The 25,765-nt window shown below is 42.6% G+C and overlaps 1 protein-coding gene across 1 annotated transcript in view; it reads left to right on the top strand.

The window, feature by feature from the left end:
• The first annotated feature begins 353 nt into the window (after positions 1–353).
• Positions 354–25,765, top strand: part of LOC116810916 (cytochrome P450 3A7) — a 104,694-nt gene continuing 79,282 nt past the window's right edge. The window contains exons 1-6 of the mRNA XM_032756001.2: positions 354–600; positions 5,009–5,102; positions 13,801–13,853; positions 16,049–16,148; positions 25,025–25,138; positions 25,399–25,487. Coding sequence (XP_032611892.2) covers positions 530–600; positions 5,009–5,102; positions 13,801–13,853; positions 16,049–16,148; positions 25,025–25,138; positions 25,399–25,487 — 521 coding nt within the window. The 5' untranslated portion in view covers positions 354–529. The remainder of the gene's footprint in view (positions 601–5,008; positions 5,103–13,800; positions 13,854–16,048; positions 16,149–25,024; positions 25,139–25,398; positions 25,488–25,765) is intronic.

Genomic DNA, 25,765 nt, shown 5'->3' with positions numbered 1-25,765 from the left:
GTCTGGCTGGGTTTGGAAGGATGTGTAGGAGTCTTCTAGGGGGCACAGACACACTCCAGGCATAGGTAAAGATCTGTAGGCATGGCTTGTTTGGATGAATTTCAAGTATTCTGGAATGAGGACAGCCATAGAGACAAGAGGAGAGTTAATAGATTTTATGTCAATGGCTCCATTTGTGTTTCTGATAAGAACCCAGAACCCTTGCACTCCCCAGCAACATTGATTGTTTGATTGTTTATGATTCCACATAGAATATGAACTCAAAGGAGGTCAGTGAGTGGTGTGTGTGTGTGATTATTTGCCAACTGTCAAGGTGGAGAAGCCTTTTCCAACTGCAGGTCGATCACAGGGGGCCCTGCTACTGGCTGCAGCTCCAGCCCTGCCTCCTTCTCCACCATATAAACAATCCAACAGCCTCATTGAATCACTGCTGTGCAGGGCAGGAAAGCTCCACGCACACAGCCCAGCAAACAGCAGCACACAGCTGAAAGGAAGACTCAGAGGAGAGAGATAAGGAAGGAAAGTAGTGATGGATCTCATCCCAAACTTGGCCGTGGAAACCTGGCTTCTCCTGGCTGTCAGCCTGATACTCTTCTACCTGTGAGTAACTGTCCAGGCTCCTCTTCTCTGTTTCCTTGGACTTGTGGTGCTAGTCAGGCCTCTCTTTCTCTTATCTGTTTTGAAGACCAAAAAGGATGTTCAGGCCAGCCGTGGTAGCTCACACCTGTCATCCCAGCACTTTGGGAGGCCGAGGCAGGTGGACTGCCTGAGGTCAGGAGTTCAAGACCAGCCTGGCTAACATGGTGAAACCCTGTCTCTACTAAAATTACAAAAATTAGCTGGCATGGTGGTGCATACCTGTAGTCCCAGCTACTTGGGAGGCTGAGGCAGGAGAATTGCTTGAACCTGAGAGGAGGAGGTTGCAGTGAGCTGAGATCATGCCACTGCACTCCAGCCTGGGTAGCAGAGTGAGATTCCGTCTCAAAAAAAAGAAAAAAAAAGATTTTCTTTTTTTTATATGCCAATGTTCATAACAGTTTTATTCATAATAGCCACAATCTGTAAACAACTCAAATGTCTTGGCTGGTGAATGAATAAAGAAATTATGGTATATCTATACTACTACTAGTAAGCAATAAAAAGGAACAAACCATTGATACATACGACAACACTGATAAATCTCAAAAACATCATGCTAAGTAAAGGAAGTCAGACTCAAAAGGCCACATTCTATAGGATTCTATTCATATAAAATGCTAAGAAAAGCAAAAATGATAAGGTCAGAAAACAGTGACTCAGGGAAAGAGTGGGAATTGACTACAAAGGGATCCAAGGATACTTGTAAAGGTGATAATGTTTTATATCTTTATTGTCAAAATGCATCAAACTGTACACTAAAATATGATGAGCCATATTATATTGCATTATATTTTATTTAATTAACCTGACTGATAAAAAATAAAAGACAGAGGAACACTAGATCCCTCTTAGAGATTCACCAAACATATTCATTATCTTAAAAACTCTAAGACCTGAAGAAAACAATTTTTATTTCACTTTATTTTTATTTTTATTTTTTTTCAAGGAGAAGTAGCTTAAGTGTTGGACGCTACAAACATATAGAGGTTATGATGGATGTTTTGCAGATCTGTAAAGGAATAAATAAGCATCTCTCCCATCCATCTTTAGTGGAAGGAACAGTTTAGGGACAGCATTGATTGAGGATAATCTAATAGACAATGGTTTGGACCCAGCTTACTAAACCAGAATTTGGATTTTACATTTTTCCCTTTAAGTTGCAGGAGAAGAGGATGAATCTTCTCGCCGGTGAGATCCTGGCATCCTAGAGCAGGTGGAAAGAAGAGTCTCTCCCTACTGTGTGTAGTGGAGGTTTCCCGCCTGTCATATTTTACTTCTAACTCAGTTTCACAGTTACTAAGAGTAAGGAATCATGGTCACATGGAAACAGAAAATACAAACCTCATTTTAATTCTTTCACAGAAAAGTTAGCAATTCAGTAAGTTGTGGTAACATAGTTTCCATCTACTGGCATTTCAACATGAATTGATGTGGCTTAAATTCATCCTTTTTAAAGCCAGATTTTTTTGGAGATAGACTAATTCCAGCATGTTCCTTCTGGGTGATAAAAGAGGGCTATTAGTTCAGTATTTGTGGCAATAAATGTGTATAAAATAACCTTACCTTTCCAGAATAATGTCAGGAATATGAGTCTAATGCACAAATGTCTATCTCCAGGACAAGATTGCAAATGTCTTTTTAAAAATACTTTCCCAAGAGTTTATTTTAATACCCCATTTCAAATACACCTGCTTAGCAGGTTATCCTAAACTCTCAGGGCTAGGAAGTAAGCAAGAGTGTGAGCCAGTGATGACAGCAAAAGCATCCAGGTAGGATCCAGATGAAGTGAGAAAATATTCCTCACCCCTCAGGGTAGAACTCCAAATAGATATTCATGGGTCCTGGCCCCCTAGTGGAAGTCACTTGAAGGATAAACATGTTGGCATCTCATCTGCCTGAAGCCTGGACACAAGGGCACCATCAGTGTCACTCTGTGTGTGGTTGGCGATGTTGTGGGGCTGTCGCTACAGATTCTGGCAGTCAGGCACACAATACCTTAGCCTTAAACCATGCCGGTACAGCCCAGGATTCAGAAGCTGTAGTGTAGACCATGCCCTTCTTAGGCCTATACAATTACATGCAATAGATGACTGATTCTTCTGTTAGCCTCTTCATTGTAACTGAAAGCAGCATTACTCTACCAAACAGAGAGGAGCTGGAAAGAAACTAAACAGTTTGCCCAGCCTAGCCTCTGCCTTGATATGGAACCAAGTGAGTCTAGACGCTCACCTAGATCTTTCCTCGGGGGGCCAATGCTGCTGACACATTAACTCAGTAGTTTGTCCTGGCCTGAGAGATCATGTAACTTGTAGAAAGTTTAGAAGCAGAGATTAGTGTCATTGATTTTCCATGGCAGCGACAACAAAGGAAGGAACAGGAGTGGGAAAACCCAAGGCCACCCTGGTTTTGGTAGAGGGTGCACACACTTCCACTAACTGTTCTGGGGCAAGGATCCAAATGCACTATTGGGCCTGGCTATGCTGTCTCTGCTGGGTTCTCCAAACACGAGCCTCCATGCCATTTCTCAGTTGTATTTTACCACATATTATAAGAGTCACCGGATTTGTACAGAATGTTTGGAACCTATACTGCCTTAAGGGCAACACTTTAAAGAAGAGAAAACAAGGTCTTAATTGAACTGTCTGGAACATTTTATGGTTACTTATGTGGAATACTCCATTTTTGCTATCAACAGGAAGGTACCTGGCCGTTAGAAGGTGCCTGTCTTTCAGCTGAAAGCACATATGAGGCATATGGATACATTTATACACACCATACTCTAGAACCGCGTTTTCCTAATTTGCCTGTCTGAGGCCAAGCTTGTGGGACTAGCAGATTCATGGTTGAATTGATGGCTGGCTACCTCTTCCATCAGCTGTTCTTCTTCATCCAGTCTTCTACCCCTCAGTAACCTCAGACTGGGAAGGTCTTCAGATATCCAGAACCCCCAGTTGGGGGGTCCATACATGGCCCATCAAAGATGGGTTGCAAGCAGGCCTGCTATAGGGAGCAGCAGCCTTGATGGGTTTTCCTACAGACAATTGATGTGCAGATGCAATAAACTGACTGCTTTGTAATTGATCACCTTGACAAAAAATGAGCACGTCTGGCTGTATTAGTCTTTTCTTCCATTGCTATAAAGAAATATCTCAGGGTGGGTAATTTAGAAAGGAATGAGATTTAGTTGGCTCATGGTTCTGCAGGCTCTACAGGAAGCATAGCAACTTCTGCCTCTAGGGAGGCCTCAGGAAATTTACAATCATGTCAGAGGGTGAAGGAGATCTTACATGACTGGAGCAGAAGCAAGAGAGGGTAGGGAGGAGGTGCCACACACTTTTAAACCAACAGATCTCATAAAAACTCATTGTCAAGAGGACAGCACCCAAGGGGGATGGTGTGAAACCATGAGAAACTGCCCCTAAGATACAATCACCTTCTATCGAGCCCCACTTCCAGAATTGGGGATTACATTTCAACATGAGATTTGGGTAGGGGCACAGATTCAGACCATATCACTGGCACTGTGTTTATCAGGTGGATATCACCAGTTGGAAGGCTAGATTCCACAAGAGGAGGAATGTCCTTGTTCTTAGTTGTGATTCTTCTGCACAGTGTCATTCAGGAAAATATGAGTCAATCACCCTCCCCAATAGCTCAAATCAACCAGATCATCTGACCACAGAGACTGAGGTGTAGCTGAAACGTGCTCGCATTTCTACGAGGCCAATGGAAGCCTGGAGCACAGTTGTCAATCTGTAGAAATAAGGACTCTGTGACTCCTCCAAGACCTCTCTGTGAATGACAGTTTAAGAAGATCCTAAAACAGGGTCAGAGCTTAGGGGGAAGGGAAAACATAAAAGACTCTGAGCAAATTCTAAGGACAGGGTCACCATAGGCTCTCAGTGACCGCCTGTGATTGAGTCGATGCAGTGATGCAAAATCTCATTCTCATTGCAGAAGACAAAAAAAAGTTGTCACCCTTTCTACCTAGGATGAGAATCCCAAAATCAGGGAAGAGTCCACTTACTAAAAAGACATGAGGGAATGACGTGCCCTGGAAGAATTCCTGCCTGAACCTCTCAGGATCATTCACATTTGGGAACATTTATCAAATATTCATTCCAGGATTGGGACCATGAAGACTTCAGCTGCTTTTAGCTAATTATTGTAACTTTTTGGTGTCTCATGGTGGAGGCATGAAAGGACCTGATGAACAAATATAATCATTGCCGTTGGAGTTACTGTTATTTTTTATGGCCTAATGTTACCTCCTTCTCTTGATCATTCCAGTTCCTCAGTCAGTGACTCACCAGCCCCTATATCTATAAAGTCACAATCCAAGACACCTGATATCTGTTTCGCTTTGTAGATATGGAACCCATTCACATGGACTTTTTAAGAAGCTTGGAATTCCAGGGCCCACACCTCTTCCTTTTGTGGGAAATATTTGGTCCTACCGTAAGGTGAGTGTTTTTGAGCTTCCTCTTTTGCTTCTTATGATTGCAAAGAGCAACTTATTTCTATCAGTAAAAATGCTTCTCCTCAGGAGGAATGTCTGAGGTTTTATACTTTCAGAAACAGTGTGTAGGCATCACTCAGAGCAAGGTTTACACAGGGGCTCTCTTGCTAACTCTCAGGAACCTCAGGTTTGCCTCAGTTGGACAGCCCAAATGTCAAGCAGATCCATCAATCTGATGTTCACAGCTTGGTGTGCAGACTTTGTGAGCACCATAAAGAGCATTTCCTTTTTGCTCCGGGCAGGTTCCCAGGAAGGTACAGCCATACTTAGTTACTATTAAAAGTAGGAACAGGAGCCCCTGATTGTGGCTTGTTATCTGTGGACATGAGAGTAAAACTCCTCTCTGTAGCAAGAGCTCATGAGTAGCCTTTTTTCCCTTCCTCCTGCACAGCTTTGAAACTCAGTTTATTAGGGAGATCAAGTATTTACCATTGGGTCACTTGCACCTGCTTGAAGCCTCTTCAAAAAATGCCAAATTTTGTGAGGGGATTTCCATGGATCTACCCCAGCTCTTACTCCCCATGACATCTTTCGCCACTTTGAGACACAGAACAAAGGGGTTCTGCTTTACTTCTTTTCCTTTGAAGGCTGCATCTTGTGGGTGAGTCTGAGCACAGAGTGGATGTAACTGAGATGAGATAGTGGTTGTTTATTAACCTCAGATATTTAAGCACAATATTAATTCATAGGTTTATTTTTTACACAAAGGCAGAATCACATGTAAAATCACCAGAAAGGGGATGATTTGACAAAATTATTAAATATTTAATTTCATAAATAGAATGTCATATGTGCCACACGGACTGGGGACTTTGGCCGAGCCTTTTTGCCTAACCTTATCTGATGCTGTGTTCAGGGCCTGGTCCCTGGATGGGAAATTATGAGCTCATTTCCACATGGCCAGCAGCAGCAGTCAGCTCTCTGGCTTAGATAATCTTTCCTGCATACCTGAGGCTTGTTTCTCAGATTCTAGTTCTCCCAAGTGAGGGCTTTGTTGTCTAATTACTGCCCAGGAATTTCATATTTTTTCCCTCTGCAAGAGCAATAATTTCCCTACTTTCACATGTGTCCGTGTGAAGAGACCACCAAAGAGGCTTTGTGTGAGCAATAAAGGTTTTTAATCACTTGGGTGCAGGCCGACTGAGTCTGAAAAAGAGTCAGCAAGGGGAGATAGGGGTGGGGCAGTTTTATAGGACTGGGGTAAGCAGTGGAAAGATACAGTTAAAGGTGGTTATCCATTGTCAGCAGCGGAGGGGGCCACAAGGTGCATGGTGGGGAGATCATAAGACTCATTGTGCAGAGAAGAATGTCACCAGGTTGATTGATGAATCAGTTGGGGCAGGGCGGGAACAAGTCATAATGGAATGTCATAAGATTTGTCAATCAGTTAAGACAGGAGCTGGCTGTTTCATTTCTTTTGTAGTTTTCAGTTGCCCCAGGCCATCTGGATGTACACGTACAGGCTTGGGCTCAGAGGCCTGACATTCCTGTCTTCTTATATTAAGAAAAATAAAACAAAATAGTGACGAAGTGTTGGGGCAGCAAAAATTTTGGGGGGGTGGTATGGAGACAAATGGATGATGTTTCTCAAGGCTGCTTCAAGTGGGATTATGGGCCATTTGGATGCCTTAAAGAAAATTTTATAATGAGTTACAAGGAATAGGAATTTAGGCTGTGGGGAGATCTTGGGGCAGAGGATGGTACCATGGACTTGTTAAAAGTAATATTTGTTGTGTAGAATAATTGGTGATAGTCTGAATGTGTTTTTATATTAATTGAGAAACCAACTGAAGACACAAGTCCTGAATAAGAGAAGGAGAAAAACAGGTACCAGAGGACTAAGAATAGGGAGGAGCCAAGACACCCAGTTAGAAAGTGTCCAGGTGGGTCCAGAGTAATTATTTGCCTGGCTGGTGAGTTTTTGGTCTTTATCTTTAAGCTTTTTTATATTGTCATATACCAGGCCAGGTTGGTTTACATAAAAATAACATTCTTCATTTAAAAATATAGAGTCCTCCTTTTTCAGCAGTGAGTAGGTCAAGGCCTCAGTGATTTTGGAGGATGACTAGGGCTAAGGAGTCAATCTGGGTCTGAAGGACTGATAAAGTTTGTGATGTATCTATAATGCTAGCAGAAAAGTCATTAGAAAGGCTACAGAAAGTTGTGACAGAAGTTGAAACGCCTGCTATTCCAGTTCCAAGGGCAATAGTAGAAGCAGAAAGTCCTAACCCTACAGGTACAGAGATTAGAGGAATAACTATTTTTTTGTCTGGTTGGTGTCATGAGGGGGACAGGAAGTTGTTCAGTCCCATTTGCAAATTGAATTTTTTCAATTTGGGAATAAGAAAAACTAGTGTACATGTACCTGTCAAATTAGCAGATAGACTCATGTATGTGATGGAGCCACAGAGGAAGAAGAGGCCTTGTGCAAGACAAAACTGGAAATGCAAAGTGAAAAGATGAGAAGGAGTGCCAAAAGAGGTGTCTTGCACCCAGACTCTTAGGGATTTAGCAAGGGCATCAGCCCTTAGTGGCTGTAATGGGGATTGATGGGGCAACTGGGTAGAGGGGGAGGTTTGATTTTTTTATGGTGTATGAGAAACAGCATAGTGTCTACAACCAACCTTTCATTGCTATTCATGGGGTTGGGTATAAGTAAGCAAGAAGGGGGAATGGGAGGAGAGTCCGAAGAACAAGGGGAAGGTACCCAAGAATGGAGTGAAATGCAGGGCAAATGTCTTAAAGGAAATGAGAGATTCTAAGAGGGGGCTAGTGGCTTGTAACCTACATGGAAGAGGTTATGAAATGACGACAGAATAGAATGGGCCTGTGAGACTGGAAGGAGATATTTTTCTTGGTCTAAGAACCATCTTCCTTGAGTGAGGAGGGGTTGATATGTGGAAACTTCAGTGGGAGAGTAAATAGGAGTGACTGATGAGAAGGAGAAAAACTGGCCATGAGGGGCAGAAGTAGGAATATTGGCTGCTTCTTTAGCTCTCTCATCAGCATAATTGTTGCCTTGAGCAATGGGGTCTTTGATGGCCTTTGTAGTGAATGACTCCAGCGTTTTTTGGAATTAAAGTGGCCTCGAGAAGAATTTTTATTAAAGAGGCATTAATGATGGAGGACACTTGCATAGTGAGGAAACCTCTTTCAGCCCATATTACAGCATGGTGGTGCAGGGTATGGACGGCATTTAGAGTCAGTATAAATATTGATGTGTAGTCCCTTTGCAAGAGTGAGGGCCCAAGTTAAGGTAATGAGTTTGGCTTGCTGAGAGATAGTGGAGGGGGGCAGAGCAGTAGCCTCAATGATAGATGTGGAGGATAATATAGAACAGCCTGCCTTTGCTGGTGAGTGGTCATTAGGCCTGGTGGAACTGCCATCAATAAACTAACTGTGATTCAGGTGAAAAACAGGAAAGAAGGAAATATGGGGAAATGGAGTGAATGTCAGATGGATCAGAGAGATACAGTCATGGGGGTCAGGTGTGGTATCAGGAATAATGTGGGAGGCCAGATTGAAGTCCGGGCCAGGAACAATGGTAATTTTTGGAGACTCAACAGAGAGTGGGTATTGCTGAAGGAGCCAGGGAACAGAAAGTATATGCATCAGGTGTGAGGAAGAAAATATATTTTGCAAGTTATGAGAAATGTAGAGGGTGAGTTGAGCATAGTTTGTGATTTTGAGGGCCTCTAAAAGTATTAGGGTGGTGGCAGCCACAGCACAGAGACATGATGGCCAGCCTAAAACAGTAAGGTCAAGTTGTTTGGACAAAAAGGCTACAGGGCACAGTCCCAGTCCTTGTGTAAGAATTCCAACTGCACAGCCCTGCACTTTGGCTGTGTGTAATGAAAAGGGTTGGGATGAGTCAGAAAGAGCTAGTATGGGAGCAGCCTCTAGAGCTGTCTTCAAGGAATGGAAAGAGGAGTGAGGAAAGGATTTAGGATCTATGGGGTCAGCTAGGTTTCCCTTTGTGAGTTTATATAATGGTTTTGTTAGGATGGCAAAACCAGGTATCCAAAGGCAAAAGTATCCAACCATGCCCAGAAAAGAAAGGAGTTGTTTTGTAGGAGGGGTTGGGGTTTGAGAGATCAGCCAGACATGATCAGCAGGGACAGCATATGTGTTTTCATGAAGAATTATGCTGAAGTATGTAACAGATGGAGAAGAAATTTGAGCTTTGGAGGGGGATACCTGATATCCTTTGGAGAATAAATGTTGAAGGAGCAGGAGGGTATCTTGTTGAAAAGACTCAAAGGAGGGACTACAGAGTAGAAGGTCATCAATATATTGAATAAGGTGGGAAGCAGAGGGATGGAAAGAAAGTAAATCATGAGAAAGAGCTTGGCTGAAGTAATGAGGGCTGTCCCAGAAGCCTTGTGGCAGTACAGCCCAGGTAAGCTCCTAGGACTGATGGGTGTCAGGATCAGTTTAGGTAAAAGCAAAGAGAGGTTGGGACGTGGGGTGCAAGGGAATAGTGAAAAAAAGCATCTTTAAGATCAAGAATGGAATAGTGAGTTGTGGAGGGAGATATTGAGAACAAAAGAGTGTACAGGTTGGGCACCACAGGGTGGATAGGAAAACAATTTGGTTGATAAGGTGCAGATCCTGAACAAACCTGTAAGACTTGTCTGGTGTTTAGACCGGTAAGATGGGGGAATTACAAGGAGAGTTTGTAGGCTTTAGAAGCCCATGCTATAGCAGATGAGTGATAATAGGCTTCAATCCCCTTAAAGCCTCTTGTGGGATGGGATACTGACATTAACCTGGGTAAGGGTGATTAGGTTTTAATGGGATAGTAATGGGCATGTGATCAGTTGCCAGGTAGGGAGTAGAGGTGTCCCATACCTGTGGGTTAAGGAGGAGGGATACAAGAGGAAGACACGAAGGAGGCTTTGGGTTGGGAAGAAGGGTGGCAATGAGATGTGGCTGTAGTCCAGGAATAGTCAGAGAAGCAGATAATTTGGTTAAAATATCTCAGCCTAATAAGGGAACTGGCAGGTGGGGATAACTAAAAAGGAGTGCATAAAAGAATGTTGCCCAATTTGGCACCAAAGTTGGGGAGTTTTAAGAGGTTTAGAAGCCTGGCCGTCAATACCCACAACAGTTATGGGGGCAAGGGAAACAGGCCCTTGGAAAGAAGGTAATGTGGAGTGGGTAGCCCCCGTATCAATTAAACAGTGGATGGACTTACCCTCCGCTGTAAGAGTTACCTGAAGTTTGGCATCCATGATTCTCCGGGGGGCTTCCGAGGTGATCAGGCAGCATCAGTCTTCAGCCACTAAGCCAAGGAGATCTGGGAAGGAGTCAGCCAAGAAACGTTGGGTTTGAGCTCCAGGAACTTTAGGAGCAGTGGTGATGTGAGTCAGACAGTCCAACCTCCAGTTGGAGCCCACACAAGAGGGCATGGCTTAGGAGGAATCCCATGCTGTGGGCATTCTGAGGCCCAGTGGCCAGGCTTTTGGCATTTGAAGCAAGGTCCATGAGAAGGTTTTGAAGGAGGCACTGGGGGCTGTGGCTTGGATGTTCTGAAGGTTTTGTATGCTGGAGACATAGTTGTGGGTTGTCCTACACTGGAGGCAAGTAGCTATCACTCAGAGATTCATCATCACTTGGCTGCCTCTTCTCTATTATGATACACCTTGAAGGTGAGGCTATTTAAGTCCTGTTGTGGGGTTTGAGGCCTGGAATCCAATTTTTGGAGTTTTTTCTAATGTCAGGAGTGGATTGGGTCATAAAATGCATATTAAGGATAGGCAGCCTTCTGGCCCCTCTGGGTCCAGGGCTGTGAAGCGTCTAATTGTAGCTGCTAAGCAGGCCATGAACTGGGCTAGGTTTTCATCTTTACCTTGGGTAGTTTCCTTTAGTTTTTCATAATTAACAGCTTTGTATGCTGCTTTTTTGAGCCCCTCAACTAGGCAGGAGACCATGTAATCTCACCTAGCTATACCTGGGGAGTCCATCTTGTACTGCCAATGGGGATGCTCTTGGGGAACTGCCCTGATGCCTTCTTGAAGGTCTGGCTCATGACACTGGTGGGTGTCAGTGTGAGATTGGGCTAGGGTATAAACTCTTTCCCACTCATCTGGGAGAGGGTAGAAATCAGGATGACATTTAAGTCACTCCAGGTTAAATTGTAGGACTGAGTTAAATATTGGAATTCCTGTATATATTTAGTGGGGTCTGATGAGAAAGAGCCTAAACGCTGACTGATCTGGGAGAGGTCGATAGAGAAAAAGGCACATGTACCTTGACTATGCCTTCAGCTCCAGCCACCTCACTAAGAGGAAATTGTTGGGCAGGTGGAGGAGGTCTAGTCTCGGAATGAAACCGTAAGGTGGAGTGGGTGTGAGGAGGGGAGGTAATACTTCTATTACAGGGTGGGGGAGCAGAGGCTGAGGAAGAATTGGGACATGGCTTGGCCTCGTGAGGAGCAGCCTGGTGGGGAGGGGAGAGGTCAGATGGGTTCATGGAAAAGGAGGATTCAAAGGACTCAGAGCTTAGGGTGGAGACTGAAGAAAGAGACAGGAGAGAAAGAAGAAAGATTTGGGATGAGTCTCACTGGGAGCAGAGACTAGGGAGAGACTGATGTGTAAAAGAATGCCTGGATGTCAGGCACCTCAGATCATTTGCCCATTTTTCAACAAAAATCATTCAGGTCTTATAAGATCAAGAAATCAAAAGTGTCATTTTCTGGCTATTTGGAACCATTGTCGAGTTTGTATTGGGGCCAAGCAGTGTTGCAGAAGAAAATAAGGAATTTAGGTTTTAGGTCAGGTGTTAGTCAAAGGGGGTTTTAGGTTTTGAAGAACACAGGCTAAGGAAAAAGAATGGGGAATGGAGGGTGGAAGGTTGCCCATAGTGAAGGGGGCAAGCCCAGAGAAAAGAGAAGGTAGAGACATGGAGAGAGGGGGGATGATACTTGCCACCCAGGGGAGGTGGTGCTTGCCACCCAGGGAAGGTGGTACTTGCCACCCAGGGGAGGTGGTACTTGCACCAAGGTGAATGATCAAGGCAGGCATCCCCAGAGTGATCAGACACCTCTGAAATGTGGGTGAATAACCAGGCAGGTGTCCCGACAGTGATTTAGACACCAAGGGAAGACTGTTCCCGAGTCCGTGACCAGTGCCAGAGTTTTGAGTTCATGGATAAAACGCATCTCCTCTGTCTCTACCAGAAAAGGAAAGAAACCAAAATTAAGGAAGGGAGAGATTGAAGCGTGGAGGGATAGCAAGAGAGGTTGGAGAAGAGAATAAAAAGAGGCCACTTACCCCATTTAAAATTGATGAGATGTCCTTGGGCTGGCTGGTCTGAGGACCCAAGGTCATAGGTGGATCTCCTCATGGAGTGAGGGTGAGGACAGGGGACCAGACTCCCAAAGGAGTCCCCCTGTCCCGGGTCTTTGGCACCAAATGTCATGTGCATCCATGTGAAGAGACCACCAAACAGTCTGTGTGAGCAATAAAGCTTTTTAATCACCTGAGTGCAGGCTGACTGAGCCTGAAAAAGGAGTCTGCAAAGGGAGATAGGGGTGGGGCAGTTTTATAGGACTGGGGTAAGCAGTGGAAAGTTGCAGTTAAAGGAGGTTATCTATTGTCAGCAGAGGAGGGGATCACAAGGAGCATGGTGGGGAGATCATAAGACTCATTGTCCAGAAGAAAAATGTCACGAGGTCGATTGATCGATCAGTTGGGGCAGGGCAGGAACAAGTCATAACGGAATGTTGCAAGGTTGGTCAAACAGTTAAGACAGGAGCTGGCTGTTTCACTTATTTGTAGTTTTTGGTTGCCTCAGGCCATCTGGATGTATACATGCAGGCTTGGGCTAAGAGGCCTGAAACCCACCACCTTTCCCATGTCAAATCCTTAGCAGATGTACCCCCAAGATACACATTCCTCGGACCTTCTTTTCCATAGTTAAAACTTCACCCCTGAAATGTAGAAACAGGAAAGTTTTTTTTTTAAGTTTCAGTGCAAACTCGGAGCAAGTGTCATAATTTGCTGTCTCCGGTGTGTAGAGGTGACATTTTCTCAGAACTTCCATGTTAAGCTGGAAAACTGGAAAGTGAGTCCATTTTGTCATCCACTCACTCACTCATTTTCTCACTCAACAAAAATGCCTCACACTTATCTAAATCTGCTAGACTAAAAGAGGTCCCTGGTGTCCGTAACTTTCTAATTCTGCTAGAATTCTAGAGTGAGCTCATGAAATAAATGAAAAGGATGAAGAACAAAGAGACAAAAGACTGCACGTTCCATCTGATGCTCATTCACATTCCCTCAGCCTCAGTTTCTCCACATGCCCCTGGAGGTGATCATTCAAGGATTTATGAGATTTTAGAGACAACACATGAAAAAGCAAAGAACATCAGAAAGACAAGGAGTTACTTAGTATTTATACACAAGGATAAGACATTCAGTATTGACAACACTTAAAGAAAATTCAAGAGTGATTTTAAATTTCCCATTTCAAATATCTCTTCTATTTTTTTTCCTTTCTCTTACGACATCTCTAAATAAGCTTCCTCTAGCTGCCAGCAAGTCTAAATTCATTGGATTTCACTGTTTTCAACCCCAATTAAAGGCAGGGTTAAGTACATTTAAAATAATAATGAAATATTATTTTGTTTCTCCTCCCAGGGCTTTTGGACTTTTGACATGGAATGTTATAAAAAGTATAGAAAAGTCTGGGGGTGAGTATTCTGGAAGATTCCACTGGATAGACTTGTTTCTAAGATGAGTTTACCCCACTGCACAGAGGATAGTCTCAGCCCAGAGCCTCTTGGGATGAAGCTCTTGCCAACCTAACTACAGAGAGGTTTTCTGAAAGAAGAAGATATGTATTTGGGAGAAGAGTACTAGAATGGGAATCTGTGTGCCATTATAAGCTATGTGCAAATTCAGGGAGGTAAAGGAAGACAAAGATGTTCCAAGGAAAATATGAGGAGGACTTCATATGGATTTTGAAATAGTTCTCCTTAACTACAAAGATCTGTAACAAGGGTGATGCAACACCAAGGTTGGACAGGGAGTTGCTGGGCAGGTGTCCTTGCAGAAATATTTTTGTGTAAGGTTGGGTTGGGCTTTCGGCAAGCTTGTGGTTTCGCCAAGTATTTTGTGATAGTTTTGTTATCAGGCACACAAGCATGAGAATCCACTCATCATAGCCTTCTTTGATTTATTTGTCAAGGTTTTTAACCACACACATAGGCACACAGACACACTGACACACACACACACACACACACACACACACACACACGCCATAATTTTGGTTCTCACAATGTTCACACTGGCTACTGTAGAATTTTTGAGGCTTGTCCTACCAAGGATCCCATATGTCACCAGGTGTTGAGGTCTTCGGTCTAAACTAGGCTGGGAGCATTGTGGTTACCACTTTTCTCCAGGCTTTGGTGGCCCAGGGACTCCCAGCATCACTTTCTGTCCAGTGTCTGCCTATTCCCCTCTTCTTTTTTTCTTCCCTTGGTGCCCTTTAATCACATGCATTGTCTCAGACCCTTCGAATATGTGCTCATAAATGCATGGCATCATCTTCTTCCCACATCGATTCACTTTAAATTAAAAGCCAAAACTCTTTCATTTAAACTTTGGATTTAACATGCTTTTGAAAGAAGGGTTGAGAGATATAGAGAAACAGATTGGGAAACCATTTATGCTCTGCTGTTTCTTTTTTTTCAACTTTCCGTGTAAGTGTGGAATTTTTCATTCTGTTTTATTATTAACTTTAAGCCAAGACTTTTTAATAGAAGGATATATAAGTATATCTTTGTCTATACATTTCTGCTGAATTTGAAGAAATGCTGAATATTCTTAAACCATTGTGTTCCCTAGTGGGCTGATGGACTGTGATTTTTTTTTTTTTTTTTTGAGATGGAGTCTCGCTCTGTCGCCCAGGCTGGAGTGCAGTGGCGCAATCTCGGCTCACTGCAAGCTCCGCCTCCCAGGTTCACGCCATTCTCCTGCCTCAGCCTCTCTGAGTAGCTGGGACTACAGGCGCCCGCCACCACGCCCGGCTAATTTTTTGTATTTTTAGTAGAGACGGGGTTTCACCGTGGTCTCGATCTCCTGACCTCGTGATCCGCCCTCCTCGGCCTCCCAAAGTGCTGGGATTACAAGCGTGAGCCACCGCGCCCGGCCTGGACTGTGATTTTATAAGGTGGCCTCAGCCAACTGCAGCAGCTCTTCCCTGTCAGAGGAGCTAGAGGTTTGGCAAGAGTGGTGGAAGAGGTGCAGTGGTGTGTTCGTTCACTAGAAGAATCAGGGAGAAGGTTTTGCCTGTTTGTACTTCATCTTCTCTCATCAAGTCTTCAGAAACCACAGTGCTGCCTGCAGGGTGCTGTGGACCTGGCATGGCCCATACAGGCAACACGACTGAGTAGGAAGGACACACAGCTCTGGATGTCCATTGGCCCCACAGCAACTAGCTTTGAAACATTTAGTCCTTGTGAGCGTGTGATGATTTACTTGCTTTCAATTTTCCACGGACCTAATATTCTTTTTAAAGTGAAATATTTTAAACCTATGAAACATTGTGGAGAATGGCATGGGAAATACCCATGTATGCACCACCCAGCTTAACAAATGCTCTCCTGTCATTTCTAACCACGATCTCTTTGAAGAGCTCTTTTGTCTTTCAATCTCTCTTCCGTGTTTGGCCCACATTACCCTTCATCATTTGAAGACTTGGGTAGCTCCTGTGTCAGACTCTTGCTGTGTCTTATACCTAATGAACTAGAACCTAAGATTACTGTGTATTGTACAACTAGGGGATTATGTAATGTCAGGATCAAAGTCTGGCTTCCTGGGTTTGGCTCCAGCTGTAGCATAAGGCTGTTGATGTTTAATCAACTCTGTTTTCTCCACACAGTTTTTATGACTGTCAACAGCCTGTGCTGGCTATCACAGATCCCGACATGATCAAAACAGTGCTAGTGAAAGAATGTTATTCTGTCTTCACAAACCGGAGGGTAAGCATCCATTTTTTGAAATTAAAATACTCATTGATTGATTAAATTTTTATTTAAAAATTTTTTTTCTTTATTATTATTATTATACTTAAAGTTTTAGGGTACATGTGCACAATGTTCAGGTTTGTTACATATGTATCCATGTGCCATGTTGGTGTGCTGCACCCATTAAATTGTCATTTAGCATTAGGTATGTCTCCTAATGCTGTCCCTCCACCCTCCACCCAACCCACAACAGTCCCCGGAGTGTGATGTTCCCCTTCCTGTGTCCATGTGTTCTCATTGTTCAATTCCCACCTATGAGTGAGAACATGCGGTGTTTGGTTTTCTGTCCTTGCGACAGTTTACTGAGAATTATGGTTTCCAATTTCATCCATGTCCCTACAACGGACATGAACTCATCACTTTTTATGGCTGCATACTATTCCATGGTGTATATGTGCCACATTATCTTAATCCAGTCTATCATTGTTGGACATTTGGGTTGGTTCCAACTCTTTGCTATTGTGAATAGTGCCACAATAAACATACGTGCGCATGTGTCTTTATAGCAGTATGATTTATAGTCCTTTGGGTATATATCCAGTAATGGGATGGCTGGGTCAAATGGTATTTCTAGTTCTAGATCCCTGAGGAATCGCCACACTGACTTCCACAATGGTTGAACTAGTTTACAGTCCCACCAACAGTGTAAAAGTGTTCCTATTTCTCCACATCTTCTCCAGTACCTGTTGTTTCCTGACTTTTAATTATGGCCATTCTAACTGGTGTGAGATGGTATCTCATTGTGGTTTTGATTTGCATTTCTCTGATGGCCAGTGATGATGAGCATTTTTGCATGTGTCTTTTGCCTGCATAAATGCCTTCTTTTGAGAAGTGTCTGTTCATGTCCTTCACCCACTTTTTGATGGGGTTGTTTTTTCCTTGTAAATTTGTTTGAGTTCATTGTAGATTCTGGTTATTAGCCCTTTGTCAGATGAGTAGATTGTGAAAATTTTCTCCCATTCTGTAGGTTGCCTGTTCACTCTGATGGTAGTTTCTTTTGCTGTGCAGAAGTTCTTTCATTTAATTAGATCCCATTTGTCAATTTTGGCTTTTGTTGCCATTGCTTTTGGTGTTTTAGACATGAAGTCCTTGCCCATACCTATGTCCTGAATGGTATTGCCTAGGTTTTCTTCTAGGGTTTTTATGATTTTAGGTCTAACATTTAAGTCTTTAATCCATCTTGAATTAATTTTTCTATAAGGTGTAAGGAAGGGATCCAGTTTCAGCTTTCTACATATGGCTAGCCAGTTTTCCCAGCACCATTTGTTCAATAGGGAATCATTTTCCCATTGCTTGTTTTTGTCAGGTTTGTCAAAGATCAGATAGTTGTAGATATGTGGCATTATTTCTGAGGGCTGTGTTCTGATCCATTGATCTATGTCTCTGTTGTGGTACCAGTACCATGCTGTTTTGGTTACTGTAGCTTTGTAGTATAGTTTGAAGTCAGGTAGTGTGATGCCTCCAGCTTTGTTCTTTTGGCTTAGGATTGACTTGGCAATGCAGGCTCTTTTTTGGTTCCATATGAACTTTAAAGTACTTTTTTCCAATTCTGTGAAGAAAGTCATTGGTAGCTTGATGGGGATGGCATTGAATCTATAAATTACCTTGGGCAGTATGGCCATTTTCATGATATTGATTCTTCCAACCCATGAGCATGGAATGTTCTTCCATTTGTTTGTATCCTCTTTGATTTCATTGAGCAGTGGTTTGTAGTTCTCCTTGAAGAGGTCCTTCACATCCCTTGTAAGTTGGATTCCTAGGTATTTTATTCTCTTTGAAGCAATTGTGAATGGGAGTTCACTCATGATTTGGCTCTCTGTTTGTCTGTGATTGGTGTACAAGAATGCTTGTGATTTTTGTACATTGATTTTGTATCCTGAGACTTTGCTGAAGTTGCTTATCAGCTTAAGGCGATTTTGGGCTGAGACAATGGGGTTTTCTAGATATACAATCATATCATCTGCAAACAGGGACAATTTGACTTCCTCTTTTCCTAATTGAATACCCTTTATTTCCTTCTCCTGCCTGATTGCCCTGGCCAGAACTTCCAGCACTATGTTGAATAGGAGTGGTGAGAGAGGGCATCCCTGTCTTGTGCCAGTTTTCAAAGGGAATGCTTCCAGTTTTTGCCCATTCAGTATGATATTGGCTGTGGGTTTGTCATAGATAGCTCTTATGATTTTGAGATACGTCCCATCAATGCCTAATTTATTGAGAGTTTTTAGCATGAAGGGTTGTTGAATTTTGTCAAAGGCCTTTTCTGCATCTATTGAGATAATCATGTGGTTTTTGTCTTTGGTTCTGTTTATATGCTGGATTACATTTATTGATTTGCATATGTTGAACCAGCCTTACATCCCATGGATGAAGCCCACTTGATCATGGTGTATAAGCTTTTTGATGTGCTGCTGGATTCCGTTTGCCAGTATTTTATTGAAGATTTTTGCATTGATGTTCATCAGGGATGTCGGTCTAAAATTCCCTTTTTTTGTTGTGTCTCTGCCAGGCTTTGGTATCAGGATGATGCTGGCCTCATAAAATGAGTTAGGGAGGATTCCCTCTTTTTCTATTGATTGGAATAGTTTCAGAAAGAATGGTACCAGCTCCTCCTTGTACCTCTGGTAGAATTCGGCTGTGAATCCGTCTGGTCCTGGACTTTTTTTGGTTGGTAAGCTATTAATTATTGCTTCAATTTCAGAGCCTGTTATTGGTCTATTCAGAAATTCAACTTCTTCCTGGTTTAGTCTTGGGAGAGTGTATGTGTCGAGGAATTTATCCATTTCTTCCAGATTTTCTAGTTTATTTGCGTAAAGGTGTTTATAGTATTCTCTGATGGTAGTTTGTATTTCTGTGGGATGGATGGTGATATCCCCTTTATCATTTCTTATTGCATCTATTTGATTCTTCTCTCTTTTCTTCTTTATTAGGCTTGCTAGCGGTCTATCAATTTTGTTGAGTTTTTCAAAAACCCAGCTCCTGGATTCATTGATTTTTTGAAGGGTTTTTTTGTGTCTCTATTTCCTTCAGTTCTGCTCTGATCTTAGTTATTTCTTGCCTTCTGCTAGCTTTTGAATGCGTTTACTCTTGTTTCTCTAGTTCTTTTAATTGTGATGTTAGGGCGTCAATTTTAGATCTTTCCTGCTTTCTCTTATGGGCATTTAGTGCTATAAATTTCCCTCTACACACTGCTTTGAATGTGTCCCAGAGATTCTGGTATGTTGTGTCTTTGTTCTCATTGGTTTCAAAGAATATCTTTATTTCTGCCTTCATTTCGTTATGTACCCAGTAGTCATTCAGGAGCAGGTTGTTCAGTTTCCATGTAGTTGAGTGGTTTTGAGTGAGTTTCTTAATCCTGAGTTGTAGTTTGATTGCACCGTGGTCTGAGAGACAGTTTGTTATAATTTCTGTTCTTTCACATTTGCTGAGGAGAGCTTTACTTCCAACTATGTGGTCAATTTTGGAATAGGTGTGGTGTGGTGCTGAAAAAAATGTATATTCTGTTGATTTGGGGTGGAGAGTTCTGTAGATGTCTATTAGGTCTGCTTGGTGCAGAGCTGAGTTCAATTCCTGGGTATCCTTGTTACCTTTCTGTCTCGTTGATCTGTCTAATGTTGACAGTGGGGTGTTAAAATCTCCCATTATTATTGTGTGGGAGTTTAAGTCTCTTTGTAGGTCACTCAGGACTTGCTTTATGAATCTGGGTGCTCCTGTGTTGGGTGCATATATATTTAGGATAGTTAGTTCTTCTTATTGAATTGATCCCTTTACCATTATGTAATGGCCTTCTTTGTCTCTTTTGATCTTTGTTGGTTTAAAGTCTGTTTTATCAGAGACTAGGATTGCAACCCCTGCCTTTTTTTGTTTTCCTTTTGCTTGGTAGATCTTCCTCCATCCCTTTATTTTGAGTCTATGTGTGTCTCTGCCCGTGAGATGGGTGTCCTGAATACAGCACACTGATGGGTCTTGACTCCTTATCCAATTTGCCAGTCTGTGTCTTTTAATTGGAGCATTTAGCCCATTTACATTTAAAGTTAATATTGTTATGTGTGAATTTGATCCTGTCATTATGATGTTAGTTGGTTATTTTGCTCGTTAGTTGGTGCAGTTTCTTCCTAGCCTTGATGGTCTTTACAATTTGGCATGTTTTCGCAGGGGCTGGTACCAGTTGTTCCTTTCCATGTTTAGTGCTTCCTTCAGGAGCTCTTTTAGGGCAGGCCTGGTGGTGACAAAATCACTCAGCATTTGCTTTTCTGTAAAGTATTTTATTTCTCCTTCACTTATGAAGCTTAGTTTGGCTGGATATGAGATTCTGGGTTGAAAATTCTTTTCTTTAAGAATGTTGAATATCAGTCCCCACTCTCTTCTGGCTTGCAGAGTTTCTGCTGAGAGATCAGCTGTTAGTCTGATGGCCTTCCCCTTGTGAGTAACCCAACCTTTCTCTCTGGCTGCCCTTAACATTTTTTCCTTCATTTCAACTTTGGTGAATCTGACAATTATGTGTCTTGGAGTTGCCCTTCTCGAGGAGTATCTTTGTGGCATTCTCTGTATTTCCTGAATCTGAATGTTGGCCTGCCTTGCTAGATTGGGGAAGTTCTCCTGGATAATATCCTGCAGAGTGTTTTCCAGCTTGGTTCCATTCTCCCCATCACTTTCAGGCACACCAATCAGATGTAGGTTTGGTCTTTTCACATAGTCCCATATTTCTTGGAGGCTTTGTTCGTTTCTTTTCATTCTTTTTTCTCTAAACTTCCCTTCTTGCTTCATTTCATTCATTTCATCTTCCATCGCTGATACCCTTTCTTCCAGTTGATCGCATCGGCTACCGAGGCTTCTGTAATCTTCACATAGTTCTCAAAACTTGGCTTTCAGCTCCATCAGCTCCCTTAAGCCCTTCTGTGCATTGGTTATCTTAGTTATACATTCATCTATTTTTTTTTCAAAGTTTTTAACTTCTTTGCCATTGGTTTGAATTTCCTCCCATAGCTCGGAGTAGTTTGATTGTCTGAAGCCTTCTTCTCTCAATTCGTCAAAGTAATTCTCCATCCAGTTTTGTTCTGTTGCTGGTGAGGAACTGCGTTCCTTTGGAGGAGGAGATGTGCTCTGCCTTTTAGAGTTTCCAGTTTTCCTGCTCTGTTTTCTCCCCATCTTTGTAGGTTTTTCTACTTTTGGTCTTTGATGATGGTGATGTACAGATGGGTTTTTGGTGTGGGTGTCCTTTCTGTTAGTTTTCCTTCTAACAGACAGGACCCTCAGCTGCAGGTCTGTTGGAGTTTGCTAAAGGTCCACTCCAGACACTGTTTTGCTGGGTGCCAGCAGCGGAGGCTGCAGAACAGCAGATATTGGTGAACAGCAAATGTTGCTGCCTGATCGTTCCTCTGGAAGTTTTGTCTCAGAGGAGTACCTGGCTGAGTGAGGTGTCAGTCTGTCCCTACTGGGGGGTGCCTCCCAGTTAGGCTGCTTGGGGGTCAGGGACCCAATTGAGGAGGCAGTCTGCCTGTTCTCAGATCTCCAGCTGCGTGCTCAGAGAACCACTACTCTCTTCAAAGCTGTCAGACAGAGACATTTAAGTCTGCAGAGGTTCCTGCTGTCTTTTTGTTTGTCTGTGCCCTGCCCCCAGAGGTGGAGCCTACAGAGGAAGGCAGGCCTCCTTGAGCTGTGGTGGGCTCCACCTAGCTCGAGCTTCCTGGCTGCTTTGTTTACCTAAGCAAGCCTGGGCAATGGCAGGTGCCCCTCCCCCAGCCTCGCTGCCGCCTTGCAGTTTGATCTCAGACTGCTGTGCTAGCAATCAGCGAGACTCCATGGGCATAGGACCCTCCAAGCCAGGTGCGGGACACAATCTCCTGGAGTGCCACTTTCCAAGCCTGTTGGAAAAGCGCAGTATTAGGGTGGGAGTGACCCAATTTTCCAGGTGCCATCTGTTACCCCTTTCTTTGACTAGGAAAGGGAACTCCCTGACCCCTTGCACTTCCCAAGTGAGGCAATGCCTCGCCCTGCTTTGGCTCGTGCACGGTGCGCTGCACCAACTGTCTTGCACCCACTGTTTGGCACTCCCTAGTGAGATGAACCTGGTACCTCAGATGGAAATGCAGAAATCACCCGTCTTCTGCGTCGCTCATGCTGGGAGCTGTAGACTGGAGCTGTTCCTATTCGGCCATCTTGGCTCCACCCCCGTAAACTTTAAAATTCTTATATATTCAAGACAGTTGCCTAAAAAATGTGCAGGAAGGTTCCATGTACACTTCATCCTGCCCACCTCCCAATGGTAACATCTTGCACTCTTGCATAACTATAAATACGGTATATTCACATTACTAGAGTACAGGAAATTAACATTGATACAGTTCACAGAGCTTATTCAGATTTCACCAGTTTTATATGCCCTCATTTGTGTATGTAGTTTTTTCTTTTTGCTTTTTTTGTTGTTTGTTTTTTGGGGCAGAGTCACACTTTGTCACCCAGATGGGAGTGCAGTGGTGTGGTCTTGGCTTACTGCAACCTCTGCCTCCAGGGTTCAAGTGGTTCTTCTGCCTCCACCTCCCAAGTAGCTGGGACTACAGGTGTGCACCAGCGTGCCCTACTAATTTTTGAATTTTTAGTAGAGATGAGGTTTCACCATATTGGCCAGGCTGCTCTTGAGTGTTTGGGTAGTTCTACACAAATTTATCACATTTGTAGGTTTGTGTAATGACCAGCATGGTCAAGATGCAGACCCATTCCATCTCCATATGGCTCCCTGATACTATCCTACAGTCACAAGTCTTTTTCTCTGAGAGGGTCTTTATCAGAGAAAACTTTTTTTATCTTGAGGAGGCCAATGTATTAATATTTTTTTTATGGATTGTGCTTTTGGTGTCAAGTCTGAAAGTTCTTTGCCTAGCCCTCCTTCCTATATTGTCAATTTTTCTGAAAGTCATAAAGTTTAATGCTTTACTAAATGTAACTCTACTATTTATTTTGTGTTATTTTTTGCATAAGGTGTGAGATTTAGATCAAGGTTCATTTTTTGTGGCTTATGGCTGTCCAGTTGTTCCAAAGTCATTTTTGGAAATGTGGGTATATTGTCAAAAATTAATTGGGCATGTTTCTTTGCATCTTTCATTTGCTATTCTGTCCCACTGATCACTGTGCTTATTGCTCCACCAACAACAAACTGGTGACTCTAGTAGCTGTACAGTAACTCTCAACATCATGTAGGTGATTCTTCCCACTTTTATGGATGTATTTTTTCAGATTTGTTTTAGCTCTTCTGGTCCTCTGCTTTTCCATAAAAATTCAGAATGAGTTTCTCAGTGTCTATAAATAAACATATTGTTATTTTGACAAGAATTGAATTAAATGTATAGATCAGTTTAGGGAAAGTCTTTATCTTCACTATGGTCTTTCAATTCATGAACATAGTATGCCTCTCCATTTCCTTAGATTTTCTCTGATTGCTTTCAGCAATTTGTAGTTTTCAGCATAGAGATCCTGTAAATGTTTTGTTGGATTTACAGCTAAAGTATTTCATTTTTGTTGGAGTGACTGTAAATGATATTATGTTTTTCTTGTATTTTCAGATATTGATTGTTGGTACATAGAAACGTGCTTGGTTTTTGTTTGTTGATCTTGTATCCTAGAACCTTGCAGAACTGACAATATTTCTAGAAGTCTTTTTGTATTCCTTGAGATTTTATACATTGACAATTATGTCACTTGAAAATAGAGACAATTCTTTTATTTCCTTTCCAATCTGTATGCCTTTTAATTCTTTTTCCCAGTCTAATGTCAAATAAATGCGGTGAATTTTTGAATTATTCCTAATATTAGGAAGGAAGCATTTGGTCTTTCATCATTAAGCATGATTTAGATGAAGTGGGGTTTTTTTGTAGATTCTCTTTATCAAATGGAGGAATTTTCTCTCCCTAGTTTGCTGAATTTTTAACATAAAAGAGTGCTTTAAGTACTCATTATAAAACAAAATATGGCTATGGAAGATGAAAGAAAGTTTCAATCATGCTGGCTTGATAGACCAGATCCAAGTTGGCAAAAATAATTCTCTTTCTTCTTTTTTTCTATCCATGGAATAAAAAATTAAGAGAAAAGAATGTTAATAGAATCGCATTATTTCTTCAAAATACATTGTGAGTTTTAAAAGTATTACCTACTTTTTTATTATACTTTAAGTTTTAAGGTACATGTGCACAACGTGTATGTTTGTTACATGTGTATACATGTGCCATGTTGGTGTGCTGCACCCATTAACTCATCATTTAACATTAGGTATAACTCCTAATGCTCTCCTTCCCCCCTCTCCCCACCCCACAACAGGCCCCGGTGTGTGATGTTCCCCTTCCTGTGTCCATGTGTTCTCATTGTATATTTTTTTAAATCCACCACATCAAGGCACCTCTTTTTAATGTTGCCCATGGTTTAGGTGAACATAAAGACAGAGCTCCTCTGAGGCAACATACAGTCCAACAAAGCCACCTGCCTCTCTGTCGCCACTCTCTCTCTACACTGCATGAGCGCTAGGCATTGATCCTGTCTATTCCACTGGAAGAACAGGTTCCCTACCATGTGGAGAATTTGCATGTAAAAGGAGACTGGGATATACAGGCTGGAGACCACATCAGGTGGCTGGGTCTCCCGATCACTGCCCCCACATACAAATACATCCCAGGACACTGGGCATCTGGGATAAATCCCTATTCAGCATCTATCATAGGGCCTGTCATCTAGTAGACAGTCACTAAATATTTGTTAAATACATGATGCCTGTTTAACACATTTTCTACAACCATGGAGATCTCCACAACTGATGTAGGACAAAATGTTTCTGCTTTGAACTCTAGCCTTTTGGGCCAGTGGGATTTATGAAAAGTGCCATCTCTATAGCTGAGGATGAAGAATGGAAGAGAATACGATCATTGCTGACTCCATCTTTCACCAGTGGAAAACTCAAGGAGGTATGAAAATAACACGAGTTTTAATTAGAAACTGCAAGAATGAATCAGGTGGGGAGAGGTAGGAAGTAAGATCACAGTTCCTTTCCAAGGGGTAGTCTGCTGAATTTGAGCTTCCTAAAAATGGTCTTTTTATGTACAGAAAACACATCATAAAATTCATTATACAACGTCACTTATTGTTCCATGCCAGGGAAAGTCATGTCCTTCTGGGACTTGTGTCTGCACATTTAACTATGGGTGGTGTTGTGTTTTGTGCTTAGATGGTCCCTATCATTGCCCAGTATGGAGATGTGTTGGTGAGAAATCTGAGGCGGGAAGCAGAGACAGGCAAACCTGTCACCTTGAAAGAGTAAGTAGGAGCACAGCCATGGGGTTCTGAGCTGTCATGAGCCCCTCCAGCTGCCTGCCACGGAGCTGATATTCCCACTGTTGGGTTATTCCAGTGACCAGACAAAAGGAAGGCTGTGGTAATGCAACTTCAATGGGTCACCCAAGGTGGGGCAGCTCCGATGAGGAGGTGGGGCAGCTGGAGGAAAAGGATCTTCTCCCCTGTGCACAGGGGCCAGCGTTTACATATCCATTAAATTGTCACCTTGGATATTCTGGAAGACTAAATACATCCTTTAG

This window comes from Hylobates moloch, unplaced genomic scaffold, assembly GCF_009828535.3.
Source record: "Hylobates moloch isolate HMO894 unplaced genomic scaffold, HMol_V3 SCAFFOLD_1, whole genome shotgun sequence".
Taxonomy (NCBI): domain Eukaryota; kingdom Metazoa; phylum Chordata; class Mammalia; order Primates; family Hylobatidae; genus Hylobates; species Hylobates moloch.
Note: the sequence above shows the minus strand (reverse complement) of the source record. Positions and strands in the feature narration are given on the sequence as shown.